At 39.7% G+C, this 17,581-nt stretch overlaps 1 protein-coding gene across 2 annotated transcripts; it reads left to right on the top strand.

Moving 5' to 3' along the window:
- The first annotated feature begins 173 nt into the window (after positions 1 to 173).
- On the top strand, positions 174 to 16,589 carry DBF4 (DBF4-CDC7 kinase regulatory subunit). 2 transcript variants are annotated; one of them, XM_083405750.1, is made up of 13 exons: positions 174 to 313; positions 696 to 789; positions 3,109 to 3,284; positions 4,428 to 4,622; positions 5,854 to 5,904; positions 6,416 to 6,485; positions 6,571 to 6,647; positions 8,029 to 8,059; positions 8,280 to 8,322; positions 9,966 to 10,097; positions 11,142 to 11,253; positions 13,132 to 13,250; positions 15,514 to 16,589. In XM_083405750.1, the coding sequence occupies exons 2-13, from the start codon at positions 744 to 746 to the stop codon at positions 16,538 to 16,540; spliced, it is 2,079 nt and encodes a 692-aa protein (XP_083261876.1). In that variant the 5' UTR covers positions 174 to 313; positions 696 to 743; the 3' UTR covers positions 16,541 to 16,589. The 2 variants fall into 2 exon arrangements, with proteins under 2 accessions (XP_083261876.1, XP_083261875.1); XM_083405749.1 differs by lacking the exon at positions 174 to 313 and adding an exon at positions 377 to 543.
- The last annotated feature ends 992 nt before the right edge of the window (positions 16,590 to 17,581 follow it).

Here is a 17,581-nt window from a genome sequence, read left to right as displayed (position 1 = left end):
CGCTACCGCCCACTCGAGGGAGGCCTCCAGGAGGAGGCGCCGCCCCCCGCTAACTCCCACCCCGCCCAGGCAGCGCGCAGAGCCGGCCTCCGAGGGGAGGGAGCCTCCTCGCTGGTTGGTGGCGCCTCCGCCTCCGCTTCCCGGCACGGGCGGCCCTTCAGGCCAACGAGAGAGCCGAGGCCGGCCTCGGAAGCTGCTGGTAGGCCCTGCTGGGCAGAGGCGGGAAACTGCGAGCGACAGCTAGCGCGATGGCCGACTCGCGGAAACACTGAGCGGCTCCCGTCCCCGGCGCCATGGACCCCGCCACGTTGGGGTGAGCAGGAGGCGGCGGCAAGTCGGGCGCGAGGCGGCGGGTGAGGGGGGGGGGAGTCGGCTCTCGCGGCGGGAACGCACATTTCAAACGCCAACCGTCCCTCGGCGGGGGAGGGGGGAGGAGGAGGCGGCGGCGGCACGGAAAGGGGGCGCAGGGGAAGCGGGCGCTGGACACCAGGCGCTGCCCCCCAGGCGGGGAGGGGAAAAGGCCACACGAGGGGGAAAACCAGGGTGAGGTTTTGGGGGGGAGGCGGTTGGGACTACGGGGGGCGGGGAGGCGGTAAGTCTCGGGGTCTCCGCCCACCACCTTTAAAGAGCTTTTCGGGTTCTTCCTTTTTAAAATGTGGTTTTAATTTCTGTGCGCTGCTCTTTTTGCCTCGCAGGTCGTAACCGTTAGAGGCGAGGAGGGTAAGATGTGACTTCCCAGGAAAATGAAACCAAGTGGTTTGAAGAGCAGCAGCAAAGGACAGCTCCCCTGTAAGTGCCAGGACTTTCCTTTAGTCCGCTAAGGAGTGTGCTTTATTATTATTATTATTATTATTATTAGTTTATTATTTATACCCCAGCCACATATTAAAAACACGATAAAACAGGAAACATTAAAAACTTCCCTAAACAAGGCTGCCTTCTGAAACAGGGATGTCTTCTAAAAAGCTTCAGCCCCTTCACAGATTCATTCCAGAAAAGAGGTTCAGACAAAAAAAGTGTTGTTTCTTCTCCCTGCCAACCCCCACCCCATGCAACCAAAAGAAAAGAAAAAAAGATGACAAAGCTGTTTGGCAGAATCTCAGTTCAAATCTCCTCCCATTTTCTTTGGAACTCCAGAGAGGCAAAATTTTCTTAGAGGAGGAGGTTGATGAGATCTAGATACCTTTTGTATATTTATTATTTGGCGGGGAGTGGGGGGTTTAAATTTCTGGGTCCAGCACTGATGCAAATCCTTGAATAGCCAGGCTGGCTTCCTGGTGAGATAACGGCCTAAGACTAAGTATTGGTAGTTAAGGTAACAAGGAAATGGCTCTGTGCCAGAGGACAAATGGGTGGTTCCCCTTCCCTCAATTGGCTGGTAGCTAGAAAGACAAAGGCCAGAGTTGTGAATTGAGTTAGGTGATCTAGTAGTTGGATAGGCTGGGAAGCCTGAGACTGAGCCATGCCTGATTTCTGCTTGAATCCAAGTGTTGTGGCTTTGGAAGAAGCAAGAACTTTCTGGAGTGTTAATACTGTGAACCCTTCCATTGTTGGCTCAGGTTGTATATATGTGTAAATAAACCAAATTGGGGTGGTGTACTACAGTATCTTAATGCGTTAGGGTTGATGTTACTTAACTTGTGTTTCACTTACTCCAAATGTGTGTGTAACTGCTTTGCACTGCAAACTGTTGTGGGCTTTTTGAGAATTATGCTAAACATTATGCTTATTGTTCAAAAAGGTAAGCAGCTAGTTTGCCTGTCATAGAGATTGGACTTTTTGTTCCTTGTACTGTAAAGCTGGGATATAAAAACTCATCCTGTAGCCAGTTGTTGTTTTTTTAAATGCTCTAATGAGGAACTTATTCAAAACTTTTGAAGGTTTGGGATCTGTAAGTGAAAGTAAAACTGACTGCATGTGTGTTTGTAAGAGTGTTGTCCTATATTTTAACTCTGATATGAAACACATCCACTTGAATCCAAATCTTATTTATTTCAGTGGGATGTGTTCTTGGCTTAGGGCTGCAATCCTAGTAAATTTACTTAGAAACGTCTTTCTCTGAAATCGGTAAGATATGTTCATAAGTTGTTGACATCCATCTGTCTCGAGAAATGGAGTGCGCTTCTGGGGATTAAGTCAAACTACTGCTTTAGCAGCACCAAAGTGACCTCCCAGGGACGAAAGCCTGAGCCGTTTGTACGGAGCTCCTGGACTGCCCAGAATAACAAGACCCCTCTCATGACCTCATTCCTTGTCCAAGGAAAAGCAGAGCAATATGTTTGGCACTAACTGGGCTGCAGCAGTTGCCAGAAGTTGGCGTACAAGGTGCCATCCAACTGTCTTGTGGATTTTTGTTTGGTTTACTCCTTAGCCTTTTCTCCTCCCAAATATATGCCAGAAGGCAATGGAGGTTTAGGATCAGAGTTTTCCATCTCCCAGATGGACAAACCCCATCTACTCCATGCATAAGTAGACATATAAAATTAGAAGGTTCACTTGCAGTTGAGATCATTGTGCAACATTCACTTGTGAAGGATGTACGGCTTGTTCAGGTGCTCTCTCAAACACGAATATCTTGTTTAAGAGTAGCTCCTCCTGGACCAGATAGTATCACATATATTTGAACGCAGTATCTACATGTACTCGAGCCAGATGCCAGTAGCAGCAGATTGACTTCTGCATCTGAAGCTCTGTCGGCTCAGGCTGGTCAGGGTACAAGGTGGTGATGGGGTTTCTGTCTTTTTTTCCTTTTTTTTTTTTTTTTTTGGCTGTAATAGCTCCAGGCTGGCATAGCCGAGAAACCCAAATTGAGCCTTTCTCTGAAGAATGCATAAGCTTAGGGTCCAGCAGATCCATGGCTGGCCTTTCCCTATAGCTTCTCATTTTGCGATCCTATAAATAATATTATGAAGAAGGAGGGGACTGTGCTGTTTATCTGACCTTGTGTGACGAGGAGAGGGATTGTATAGTCTTGACAAGTTCAAATATACTTTTATTTATTTATTAGAAATATGGCTTTACTTACCCAGGATGATTTGCCCACAAACCCTTCTAAAACTCCTTAAAAAAAACCTTAGGTTATCAAATTCTCTTTTCTTTTTATTATAGGTGATATGCAAGGAAGAACAGAAAGAAGCAAACCTCCCCTGAAAAATGTGAAGAAAGATTCCACAAAATCAGATAAACTAAAATGCAAACCACTTACTGGGAAGGTGTTTTACCTTGATATTCCATCCAATGTCCTCTCTGAGAAAATAGCAAAAGATCTTAAAGAATTGGGAGGGGTAAGTCTGTTTCTGGTTTTTTTAATCTGAAAAATTAGGTACTCTTGTAATAGGGGAGCCTTCAAAATCAGTCTATATGCCCAGAAGCTTCCCAAGCTTCCAGCCCTAATAATTAGTAATTGCCTCTTAAATGTATGTGTGTAGTCTCACCAACTATGTAATAATATAAATGAAGATTACACATAAAATGTGTGTGAATTGGGAACAATCAATGTATAAAGGAGTAGTCATATAACTATTGTTGGTTGCATAACAGACTGTTATGATGTTCATAATTTCTAAAGTCCTTAATTTACAACGTGCTTTATAATCCTGGCTCATTTTTGCTACAATATCATATTAAGTTGAGTCAGACCAAACTTCTCTACTTTCCTCCCAAGTCCTCATTTCTTTGTTCATACATATTATCCATAGTTTCACCATTCACCCTGAAGGTTAGGCATGAAGCCTTTTCCCTTTGATTGTTCTTTCCTCCTTTCCACCTCAAACTCAGTCTGTTGTTACAAATACAACTCTCCTGTTCTGCTCCTTCACCTTTGTTTGTGCCCTGCTCATATCTCACCTGAATTACTGCAGACTTCTCTGGTCCTCTGATGCCTTGCCTTCATATTATAACATCAATATAGTACTCTACTACCAAAATCTGCACCTTTCATCGCTTTGAGCAGTTCACCCTCCACTTTAATCCTTTACTTACTGTCCTCACACCCTGTATAAGCTTCTCATAGTTTTAATGAAGTTCTGGGGCCAGTTTGGTATATTGGATACAGTGCTGGGTACCATTAGTTCCCCCTTCTCATAGTAAGCCAAGAGAGCTTGCAAGTGGCTGATTTATTTATCTCTGTGAAACACTCCTGAATCGAAACCCAGTTCTAGTTGATAAAATTCTATTAACTTTCATGTGCTTAATCATATGAATTAGTGGACTGGCCTTTTTCAGGTGTAAAAAACCTATTGTGATCATGCACCATCCTTTTGGCTGTGTCATTTCAGACACAACTTACAGCAGTGTGGATTGTGCTCTGGGGAAAGCACTCAGCTTTGTGTGAAGGGGGCATTGTATGTTAAACTGGTATGAAGTTCTTCATTGTTTTGTAAGGTTTATACTAAGTTCTGAAAGAATACTTTTTTATTTATTTATAGAGAGTGGAAGGATTCCTGAGCAAAGATATTAGCTATTTGATCTCTAATAAAAAGGAAGCAAAATTTGCTCAAACTCTTGGACAAATATCTCCAGTCCCGAGCCCAGACTCCGTATATAATGGTGGAAACAGTTCGCCTCATCCAAGCAGCAGAAGAGACAGGCATGAAGGAAGTTCATTCAAGCTAGTGGACACAGTAAGTCCCATTCCTGTCTCCTTCCCTGCAGATATATTTTTAAAAGTTATGCTGCAAGTCAAGTAGAGCTCATTCTTTACAATTTAATCTCTCTTCTTGCAAAACTAGCCGGGGTTTGCGGTTTGTGGCTAATGTTGCGTCAAGCAAAGAATGGCTTGATGAAAATATAGATTATGGTACCATTAACCTGTTCTACTTTGTGTTAAGTCAAGATGTAGTTTTTGAAATACGCAGCCATGAAGTCTGTTGCTTTACTTAAGTCTGTTTAATAATATAATATAAATTAATATAAATAGGAACGTTTCAGAAATTTTATCCAAAATATTTACATTAGTAATAATACACTGTCTTTTCAAACAGCTCATTACCCAAATAAACTGCAGAAAGAAATATACAGATCAGCAGTAGTGGGCATATTTGTGCTGAACCTTTTAATATTCATTACTTAAGAATGTTATAGTAATGGCTCGACCTAGGTTTAGAGGGATAGACCAAAAATTCTACAAACACAGAGGAGTATGTGATGTAGCCACTTATGTCATAGAATTGTGAAGTTGAAGGTTTAAATCCCCTACCAGTTCTGAAAATTCAGTACTATAGCACCCCTTTCATGCAATTTTATTAACTGAAATATTTATAATCCTCTTTCTCATAAGATATATGAAGACAATATATAAATGCAATAAATATGCAACATAATAGTGCAATCACATCAGTAACAGTACAGTCATACTTCGTGTTGCGTTAGGTTCATGTCGCGTCTTTTCGGCTTGCGATCGTGGCAAACCCGGAAGTGTATACTTCTGGGTTTTGCTGCATGCGCAGAAGCGTTCTGCGCATGTGTGCAGAAGCACTCTATCGCGCTCCGTGGTTGCGCAGAGGCACCGCTCTTGTTGCAGACTTTTTTGGGTGCAAACGGCACCCTGGAACGGATCGTGTCCGCAACTAGGGGTACCACTGTATCACATTTTTTAGAAACAGAATTGTAGAGTATGAAGTGACTTTTGAGGATCATCTAGTCCAACACCCTGCAATGCAGGAATATGCAAGTGGCCTGTATTGGAATCACACCTGTGGCCTTGGCATTATTAACACCATGCTCTAACCAGTGTGTGAGCGGGTTTTACAAATATTTAGAATCCTTGCAAAGTTATGCCTTAAACATTTCATTATGCAAGACTACTAGTGATGAACACAAATGTTTTGTACTTTCTTTCTTTCTTATAAATAGGTACGCATGAGTAGAGGAAAATCTTTAGTTGAAAAAGCAATAAAAGAACAGGTATGTATCATTCAATAAGGTGACTCCATTCTGGCAGGAGTGGGATTCCTGGTAGCATCATTGCTGTTGCTTACCAAGGCAGGGCAGTGGTGAGGTCAGGGTTGCTTCAATGCAACAGCAGGAGTGCTGGATTGGCTTAGCTGGTGTGCCTTCATTGCCTTTACTTCTCTAGCACTCTGTCCTGGTTAAACGGCAGCCAACTGCTGCTGGGAAGTCAGATCCACAGCTGCCCTGCACTGTCTGCTTCTATGTGTTTTCTTACTTGCAACTCTCTGAAATGTTTTCAAAAAGTAAACCATTCCGACTGTAAAAGTTGTGAAATGGGTTTCTCAGTGATGCAACTTTTCTAACAGCCCTTTTGGCTAATTTTGCTTATGCAGCTTTAATGGGTCTTTGGTTTGGACAGTGTGAAAATGTGCATGCAACACTCCTAAGTGATGCTGGCATATTCATACACATGAATATAAAAATATTTTAGTTAATGGAAGTATTATAAATATGTGTCTTTCAGGAATTAATCCCCTCTGGTAGTATTTTGTCCAATGCCTTGAGTTGGGGAGTGAAAATACTTCATGTTGATGGTAAGTATTTTTTCAGGGAATTTTCAATTGTTTTAGAATAAGATAATTTCAAATAATTTTGATAATCTTTTCTTCTTGATAATAGATATTAAGAAGTATATTGATCAGAAGAAAAAAGATATCTCTCTGATCAAGAAATCAAGCACCGAAATCAAATGTGCGGTAAGTCTACATCTTCCTAATTCCATAGAAAAATAATAACAGGTTGAATATCATAAAACCAATGCCTTAAATATTTAAGGTATATCTTTAAAAATATATACTTTATGGGCTATAGACAAATTATTATCCTCAGCTAAGTAGCATAATGGTTTACTCATTTGTGCATTATACCAGAAAAATTTGGGTGTCCACTTGGTTTTGGTATGATCATGGTCCAAGAGAGGAGGAGGGTGAGCACCTTATCCTGAAATGAGAGCAACGAATGGGCCTTTGTGGTGGAGGAAGAGGAGAAAACCTAGTTGCCCTTCTAAAGGAAGGAGTCTGGTAGTGTCTATAACCTGGAGAGACAGCTTTCCCTCCCCCAACTTTGCTAGCCTATTAGTGATCAACATGGGGGGCGGGCACGGATCTGGAAATGCATAATGCAGTCCTATGTACATTTCTATTCAGATGTAAACCCCACTGAGTTCAGTGGAATTTACAGATTATGGGATTGCCAACTGATTTCTTCCATCTGTTGAAATACTATTTAACATGCGTGTTTGACTTTTCTAAACAAAACTAAAGCTTGCCATGTTAATTTTATATACTATGTAAATATATTACATGTTTTTACCAATAGGCAAAATATCTGAACTATTTGATTAATTAAAAAGTTCACTAGAGCACTTACTGTGATCTAAATATTGTATTAGATGAATTCTTTATTTTTTTAAAAAAAACATATTTATTGGAATAATTGAAAATACTTTAAGGAATTACAACTCAGTAGTACAAATTCCTCTTACCTTGTTTACATTTTTTTAAAAAACTAGAAGCTATTTAACAAACTAAATTTAGCATGCCCAAGGAATTGAATATTAGAAAATTATATTTCTGCTGTAGCAAGTGATGTGAAAAGCCCAGGAGAGTTGCTTCTGATAAGGATAGACTCTACTAGGCTAGTTAAGCAAATAGTATAATATATAAAGTAGTCAACTTGTTTCTGTATTGTTAAGGGGATCATTTAATTGCTGAATAGCTAGCTACAGGTAGGAAGGAGAGAGACTTGCTTTTTTCTTTTGCTTCTTTTTGAAAAAAATATGCAGGGAAGAGAATTCTTTTAACCTCGTTGTACACATTCCCCCTAGCTGTAGGCCTTTCTATGTTCTGCTTGTGTCTTTTTACATCTCTTATACATAACTATAAAAGTAGCCAAGATGTGACTTTTCTTAAAATACAATTCATCAGTTTTGCCAATAAAATTAAAAACTATACTTCTCATTGACTGGTTGGTTGCTGGTCCACTGCTCTGGTCTCCTACATCACACAATCAACTATAAAACGTGCACATTTGAACAAATTGAATGAATAAACTATAATAATAATTTCTTTTTAACAGGAAAAAGAGTCAGTTGATCAAAAAACAAAAAGTAAGTATTCAAGACATGAATAAGACTTGTTATTTATTTTACAAAAAATAAAAGTATTGATTGTTTAAAAAGAAAAATCTTGATCGTTTATTCTAGGCAAGGTTATTAATTTATAGAATAGTATAATTTTCCGTAAGCTATTTGTTACCTGTGTTAGAAATAGGAATGTTCGTATAATCTGGTAATAATAAAAAGTTTTTTTAAACATTCTTTTGAACAGATAAGCTGAAAAATCCTTTTCTGAAGGTTGAAGACAGAAGACGGTAAGTGTTATTTTCAGATGAATTAATACTCCATTCAACACATGTCCTCCAAACCATCTGCTTTCTTCTTGGAGGTTGATGACAACATTTGATGCAATGACAATATAATCTGCAGGAAAACAATGCTAAACTCTAATATGCTGGAAGGATTTGAGTAAGACAATTCCTTTTGTGCTAGGTAATCTATCAGAGATGATAGAACAGTGAGGGGAAATAAATTTGCAGAGTTCTATATGTCGTGGGGGGGGGGGTCATAAGAAGGTAGATTCTGATATACAATGTATTAGTGGAATTGCTCTAGATACCATATCTGGCTATCCATTGGTTTCTTATAGTGCAATCTTGGGAGTTCACTAAGATTTACTCCCAGGTAACTGTATAGGAATGCAGCCTTAATACCACATGTTTGCAGTAGCATGGCATGTATTTAGACTACAGTCTCCACTTCCAACAGCTTGTAATATTCACAGTAGCAAAATACCTTGGATTTATTAGTTTGTTTTTTTAAGGAAAAGCACTGTTTCTTACTCCTTTTTCTGTTAGATGTTTTAAAATCCAGGTATGTACACCTTCATAGAAATTGGTACTTTGATCTTTGTAATGTAACCAGCTCTTCAAAAACTTCAGCTTTGTCTCTTCTTCTCTAGTAGTTTGACCCAAAATCTGCATTATGCTAAGGAAGCACAAATTTGGTGGCCTTATCAGGCCACACTCCCATGGGTCAACTTTGACAAGTGGGCAGAACAACTCTCTTGCCAGTCACCTGGCATCATTATGATATAAGATGATGGACAGGTGGGCTGACTGTTGGGCATTTGACAACCCCTCCATGAAGCACTTTGCAAGCCCTGGGCAGTCAGTTCCTCAGGAACTGATACCATGCATTTCTCATAGTGAACTCTCTCTCTCTCTCTCTCTCTCTCTCTCTCTCTCTCTCTCACACACACACACACACACACACACAGCTAATCCAGCTGGAGAACTGAAGCCTTCTTTTTCTTGGCAGTGCACAATTGGGAGTGCATTTACAGCTACATTTCTGCTTCCCCCACACCTGACATCATATTCAAAGGGAAATAACCTCCTGCGCCACTGGCTGGAAGTTCCCCACCTGTGGTGCAAAATTTATGTACCGTATTTTTTGCACCATAACACTCACTTTTTTCCTCCTAGAAAGTAAGGGGAAATGTCTGTGCGTGTTATGGAGGGAATGCCTATGGGTGGCATGCCTACGGATTTTCCTCCTCTAAAAACTACGTGTGTGTTATGGTCGGGTGCGTGTTATAGAGCGAAAAATACGGTATATAGACAGAGAACAAAACATTGCCAATTTTTCAATCAAAGTATTTCTCAAACTGGGTTATTTTTCTACAGGGAGGTGGAGAATGGAGGGCAGAGTAGGTGATTTATTGCAAAGCACAAACCTTGAGTAAAAGAACAAGTGTATATGTGGCTTGAACCCTATAAAAGGGAGGTACAGAGTTTATATAGCAAAGAATAATAGAGTGTCAACATTGCTATAGCACAGTGGCATGCACCACAGATAACACATTGCAAGCAAGAACTACTGAAAAACAAGCTTTTAACATATTTATTGCTTTTTTGTATGTTCAGTAAACCTGCCTTATTTTTTTCTCATATAGACGCTACAGACCCTTTTACTTGCAACTGTCCAGCTTTCCTGTTGTCAACTATTCCAATCCAAAACCTTACAGTCCATTTGAAACAGAAAGGAAGCATATAATTGCTCATAAGCAAATTGAGAATAAACAAAGGTAATTGAAGAGGGATGTGCCAGAATTTGGTAAAGGGCTAAAGAGGATGGAAGCAAGCTTGTATTTTTACACAGAATTCAAGACCAGTTTATCAGCATGTCCTATTTTGGGTTAATCTAATCACACACATTATTGTGCCTACTAGTTAGTTGTTAGTGAGCCCCCATCACCATTAGACAAGCTGCTTTGATTTAATGGATTTTTAAATGCTCAGTTTATATGTTAGCAGTTAGACACTGCTAGTTTAGTCTGGATTCTATAAGTCTGCCTCTGGTTATCACAGCGAAAGAGTGGGTGCATGAGTCATTTATACTTATTTTCTGCTCAAATATCCAATTATGCTAAATTGGTGAAAAGAAGTTTATAAATTTTATAAATAAAGAAAAACTACCCTGAGAAAAACTACACTGTTAGTTTTGTTTGGGACTAAAGAACCCATGTATGGAGGACAGGAAGCTTGACAAGAAGCTGAGCAGAAAGAGGAAGCAAACCACAGGGTAGTGAGGCCAAAGAAAATATGGTGGCTGAAGAAAGGGTGCAGAATATGCAGAAATCTCTTGAGGACAGGTGGATGAGGGAAGAAGCTTGAGCCAGAGGGCAGGGGAAACACAGCTGAAGAAAAGAAGATATTTAGCTAGGGGGCTCAACAGGAATGGAAAGATTGGGAGGTTGTGTTTTCTTATAAGTAGCTAGCTGGGTCATGTCTTCCAGACATTGTATAATGCGGGGTCAGGGGAGAGACCTTCCAGTACTAAATGTTTAGCCACTGAGTATCCATGTCTCTCTGTTAAGTTCCACAGGGTTGGTATATAGTTCAACAGTACATTAAAATCTTTAAATCATGATGTTCTAGGGCCATATTTATGCAGCTGGCTACTTTGAATCAAAATGCTGCAAGTAATATTGTGCTATCATAGTTGGATTGAAACTCATAGTTCCTATGGAAGAAAGTTATTGTGAATCCCTGAGTTGTGCTCTTGATGCTCTTGCTTATTCTCTTATAGAATATATGAGTAAGATAAATTTTCTCTTTTTCATGAACAGAAATCCAGCAAATAATGACAAAGGGAAGGGCCCAGTTCAGCTTCCTGCAAAACATAAAAAGAGAAAAGGGTACTGTGAATGTTGTCTGAAGAAGTATGATGACCTTCAAATAGTAAGCATATATTAACTAAATAATTGTGGCTTATTTACATGTGATGGATATACCTAAATTGCTTCCAAATATTTGAGGAGAGATCGTATTTTTTATTAAACCTTGTATTCCTATGTATTTGACCCATTCATAGAGATAGTTTAAAGAGCTGATATAAAGGTTGTAATGACATAGGTTCTTTCTCATTTTTGGTGAAAGTGAATTCCTTCAATATTTTATGAGACATAGCTTACGTTTTGGAAGTGACTAAGTCACCAGGTATTAAAACTCCTGTAAAGTAATGTTAAATAAGTTGTACCTCCCATGGGTATGTTAGCCAATATCATTGATACTCTTGCTAAATTAAGCATAGGAGCTTCAGCAGGGCTGTGTGTGTGTATATTATATATTCTTATAGTTGTTTTGGAATCAGTGAATGCTGTTCTCTTCTAAGGGAAGATTATTATTTTTTTAGACAGGTTATATTAGGATTAGACCCTCCCCAAGGTGCATCAGTTAAACTTAGTACCATCATCTTTTTATTTGTATGCTGCCTTTCCATATTTAAAACCATACTCAAGGCAGTTTAAAACATGAAAGGGTTTACATAATCACAAACATAACAAAAGTAGTCATAAATAAAACACATCACAATGTATACAATCAAACAACCAATCCCACATAAATAATAAAAAGGTCTAAAAATAGAAAATTAATACTGCTAACAGCAACAAAACTCTCCAATAAAAACACCTAAACAACATCCCAATCCAAGAGTCTGTACAGCAGCCTCCGCTTTGGTAGCTGGAGTCAATCAGGGCCCTGCCGTCCCAGGTGGAAAAAGGCTGGCAAAGCAGAGAGCTGGTCTTCCAGGACTCACAGCCAAGATGTAGCTTTTGTCTCTCTGTTTGTGGGTATTTATGACATAGACAGCAGCATATGCAATTAGGCAATATGTGATTTGGCTATAGAGCGAGGTTTCAAGGAAAGCTGTCTCATTTTTAGCAGCTTTGGCTGCCAATGCCCTACAGGTGGATGGGTAGTACAGTTGGATATATTAGAGCAAGAATAGCCAGCACCCTATATTCTTGAGGAGCATACAGTGGTACCTCGGGTTAAGAACTTAATTCGTTCTGGAGGTCTGTTCTTAACCTGAAGCACCACTTTAGCTAATGGGGCCTGCCGCTGCGCTGCCGGAGCCCGATTTCTGTTCTCATCCTGAAGCAAAGTTCTTAACCTGAAGCACTATTTCTGGGTTAGCGGAGTCTGTAACCTGAAGCGTATGTAACCTGAAGAGTATGTAACCTGAGGTACCACTGTACTTTTATCCAGATAGTGAAAGGTCTGCAGACAGGGACTGGTAGCTTCCATAATAAGGTTGGAACAGCCTGTAGATAAGGACTTCCTCGTAATGGAGCATAAGCAATCAGGCATATCACAGTAAATAAAAATATGTAAGCTTACATGTTACATTTATCTTTTATACTATTAATGTTAGACTTCAAAACAATTTTGTAGGGTCATCAGGTGTCGGAAAAGGATAATTGTAGATTGTGGTTGCATTTAAACAGTCATAATAAACCAATAAATGCTTAATAAGCCAAGCCTTTTGCATAGTTTACTATCCTGGCTTATTCCAAAACTGGTAACTATAGTTCCCGGTTCAGATAAAAAGGAAAGCTATGGTTAATTAGAGTATTCTTGGTTTGATTACTTGTGCCTCAAAAGTGCTCTCTGTATGCAAGGGAAGATGCTCACACATATATTGGTTTATTAAGCCAAGATATAATCTCAACTGGGTCCTTATGGTGGTTTTAAAACTTCTTGTAAAAAGAATAAATCATTTATATATAAATATTTTATTTAGGAATGCTGATACATTTTTCCCCCTAATTTCAGCATGTTGAAAGTGAGCAACACCAGAACTTTGCTCAAAGTTCTCACTATCAAGTTGTGGATGACATTATTTCCAAGTTTTCTTGTAACTTTGTAGAGTTGAGTACACCAAAAATTAAAAGGTAAACAATTTTATAACTTTTTATTTTCAGCTAACTTTTCAAAAATAAATGTAGGTTATTTTGTGTACCTTCTTCTCCCCTTCCATGGTTGTTCCACTTCAGAGGTTTCCTCACAAGTCACTACGCTTTCAGAGCTGATGTAGAAAATTAATATAGGTCTTGGCCACTATGACAGATCCAGTTTTGCAGTGATCAGCAATACAGCAATGACTATTTGGTGAGGCTTTTGCACTGACTTCAGCTAACCCACTATCTTTTGGCCCCAAAGAGTAAAACAGCCTTTCCGATGCTATTGTGTAAAGTAGCTTCTACAGGCACCACAAAAGAATTTGTGTTCATCTCTTTTGAAGGCTCTGTCTATAAAGAACAGGGCTTGCTAGAACCATAAGCAGCATTTTTCACCTACAGATGACGTGCTTTCTGACAATTAGGCAGTACCACATACAGGACTGGTGGAAGATCTGGATTACTGATACAATAATAGGTATCAGAATTGCTATATACTATATAGCCTGTTTCTGCAGTTTCCAAAAACTATGCTGCCAGCTCATCAGGCCATCTCTCTTACTTGCAAGGAATCTAGCTGTATCCTTGGCACCTTTAAAGCTATCTTTAAATCCTTGTGTCTTGCATAAGATGCTTGACAAATATGATGGTCTCCAAGAGCTGTGAGAATGAATGCACTGAGAGAAATTTTCTAGCAGTCAGAGGGAAAGTAAAATAAGATGGGATGAACTGACATATAACATGTATATATATAAAATGTAGACTGCAACAAGGAAAGATTAACAGATATGTCTGCCTCTCCCTTACTCTCTGCCATCCTCTCAATGGCATCCCCCTGATCTGCCGCCTCCTGGCTTCCATCACTGCCACTTCCTTTTGAGCTTGGAAGGCTCCAAAGTTGGAGACTGCAAAGACTGCATTGACTCTTCTTAATAATGGGAAGGCAAACACCAGAATCCACCTTTGCACTTGCTTCTTCTGGGCTCTGAGGTCCAAAAGAAATAGCTATGTCAAATACATTCTTCTTCTTAGCTTCATGCTTTGCTGCTCAGTGAGATTCCCAACTCCTCTTAGCCTTCTTCAGGCATTCTAAACAAGTCAAGTAAGCACATGGAGGTAGGGCGGCAGCGTGGATTAATTTTCTAGTTCTGCCTGGTCTAGCTTGCTTCCCGCCCCTGCATTGCTCTTCCAGTCACTGCCTACAAGTCTGAAGTGCCAAGCCTCCTGTGCTCATGAAGGCTTCCTGTGCATTTTTTAAAAAATAATATTTATTACTTTTTGAACAATTTAAACACTACAAAACAAAACAAAAACAAAAAAAGAACAATACAATACAAAGACACTACATAACACTAACACATTAAACTAACAAAGCCAAACAAAAACAGTTTAAAACACTCAAACAGTTTCAATATCTTGTCTTTCATTCACTTATTTCACCGACCTCCTCACACCTCCCTTTTTGTATTCCACTTCTATCAATTATTTCAGCAATTCCTTTCCATCTTTCTCTGTTTTCTGTCCTATAATTATCTTAACACATTCTAACCTTATTTAACCTATAATATTCTATTAATCTATTTATACTTAAATCCTTGGCTTCCTGTGCATTTTAGAACCTTGATTTTCCAGGGTTCTAAAATGCACAAGGGATCTCCACAAGTACTCGGTTTTAGACCGTCACCTGCCAACTTGTAGATGACCAGAATGGGAGCACAGTGGAGTGGATGGGTGACACTAAGACACGTCTCCCCATTTCTACCTTCCCTATCCCATTTTTCCAACTTCCATTTAGAATGCCTAAAGAGGGCTAATGTCTTTGGCTTAAGGAGCCCAGGGGGAGACAGAAGAAGAGATTCCAATGATAGGTTCTCTCTCCTCACCCCCCACTCCCGCGATGCTTTGAGGAATCAGTAGGCAAAAGAGGCAGAGCTATACATATAGCTTGATAGTGGCCACCGAGTCAAGAATGCCACTGCCATTATTAAATACAGAATAGGATTTGGCAGATTATACGTGCATCTTGACTTCTCCTTGTAGACCAAGAGTGTGTGTACCAAATAGTTTGTCACTTTGATGGTCTCTAAGCATAATGGTTCCTTTCCTCGGGTGCCCAAATTTGTGTCAGTTTGTAAACCTCCTGTAACCATTTCACAACTGGCCCGTGTTATTTATGATTTACTACTAGTAAGTAATTTTCATGTCTTCTTTGAAAATTCTTTTTGCATTTTGACATGTGTAACTTCCTTGATTTTAGGAGGAAGTGTAGTGTTGGACAATTTGCTCCTCTCATCGGAACAAAAACAGAAGAGCTGAAAGAGCGGTTGAAGAGGCAAGACAGTTCACTGAGGTGGTATTCTAGGAAAAGCATTACAACACAGGCGCTGAATGAAGGTTCTCAACACCTGGAAATGTATCCTAAATCTGCACACAAAAATTCTACCTCTGAATCTTCATGTTCTGTTTATTCCTATCACACCATCTGTTCTTCAGAAGCATCAAGAAAAGTCAGTGGCAATACTGAAAGTGGTAAAATGCCCAAAGCTTCAAATTTATCAGAGATTGCTTTATCAACCAACTTGGTACATCTTTCTCCCCAGAAAGAAAGTAAACAATGCATGAAAAATTTGCCTGAAATTTATGAACACTATGAGCCTATTTCAAGACCGAATTTACAAGGATTATCAACAAATTTAAACTCACTACATGCTCGGATTCCAGGCTCTGAGTTTAGTGAAAGGCAAAACATATCAAAGCCAAAACGGAAATTGAACCATACAGTTCTTCTGCCAGCAAAATGTCTGAAGAAGGTAGACACTCGTTCGGCAATTGACCTTAGGGTGGAAAGCAACTGTTTTCCGAGAGAACTCACGGTCCTTCTAGAGCCAGAAAAGCCATTGCTTAGTCCTCCCTCAAACAAAGAGCCCAATGAGTTGACGGACATTAATATACAAAGCTCACCAATAAAACTCAGCAGAAAAGCCATGCATTCCATAGGAAGAAATAAAAACGGAAATCAGAAACAAAAAATGGAGTTATGTTTACATCAGGCTGATGAACTACCTGTTCCAGAAGAAACAAAAAATGCACAAAGCTCATCAACACAAGCACTGTTGCAGTTATTTCAGACCAGCGAAGCAAATTCTGATTTTGGGGGTTTCTCAAGCATACAAGAGAACAAAGATTCAAATTTAATGAAAGACACATGGGAAGACCAGCATACAGATGCTTTGTGGTCTTTGTTTTCTACCTCTGCTTCTTCGTCACCATTTATTGGATTTTAATGCTGCTTTATTTAAAACGATGAGTTTTGAATAAATGTGGAAACTGAAAGATGATATTTGTGGAAAATTTTTGGTTTCTATATAATAAACTATATAGTGATGATTCTTGCATTAAACCCTTATGTTCATATTATTACAAGCTGTGTATGTATATAAAAAGGCATGGGGTGGGTGACTCTTTAACACATGCTTTCCTTTCTAAAGGAGTTTACACTTGGAAGTGTTGGCCAGTCTTTATTATTTAGAAATTGTAAATATTTTTTTTACTGTGACCACAGTGAAATTCCATGCTTTAGGGGTAGACAATCTTTTTTTAACTGAAGGTCACATTCCCTCTGGGTTAATCTTGTCAGGGGCCACATACTGGGGGTGGGTTGGGCAAGGTCAAATCAGAACCAAAAGGGACAGCAGATAGCAAGGAGCTGACATCTCCACTAGCTGCTGTTTTCACCAGCTGGGCTGGACCCCTGTTCACCCTCACAGAAGCCCCCCTTTTCTGCTGCCCTGTGAGTAAGAGCAGTAAGCTGGTCTCCAGTGAGCCTACAGGCTGTGACAAGTAACAAAAATATTCTAGGAGACCCTATTCTGTAAGGTCAATAAGTTGTTGCTGCATTACAGTTACTTACAGGAAGGATGAGTTGCCATGGATGTTTCTCAAGGTCCACCAAGACCTTTTTAAACAAACCATAAAAGCTGAGCAGCTCATTTGTATCCAAGCTGGTCATTCTAAGAGCCTTGCAAATTTCATATACAGCGGTACCTTGGTTTATGAACTTAATCCGTTCCGGAAGTCCGTTCTTAAACCAAGGCGTGCTTTCCCATAGCAGCAGGGGGCTCAATTTACAAATGGAACACACTCAACAGGAAGCGAAACATGTTCTTATTCCAAGGCAAAGTTCACAAACCAAAACACCTGCTTCCGGGTTTGCAGCGTTCTTAATCCAAGTTGTTCATAAACTAAGCTGTTCTTAAACCAAGGTACCACTGTATTGGTGTCAGAGTTGTATTCCCCTTCCCATTCCTTTTGCATCAAGTCTTCTA

This window comes from Podarcis tiliguerta (assembly GCF_965153285.1).
Source record: "Podarcis tiliguerta genome assembly, chromosome: 12".
NCBI classification, from domain to species: Eukaryota; Metazoa; Chordata; class Lepidosauria; order Squamata; family Lacertidae; genus Podarcis; species Podarcis tiliguerta.
The sequence above is the reverse complement of the archived record's forward strand: the minus strand, read 5'-3'. Positions and strand labels throughout refer to the sequence as shown.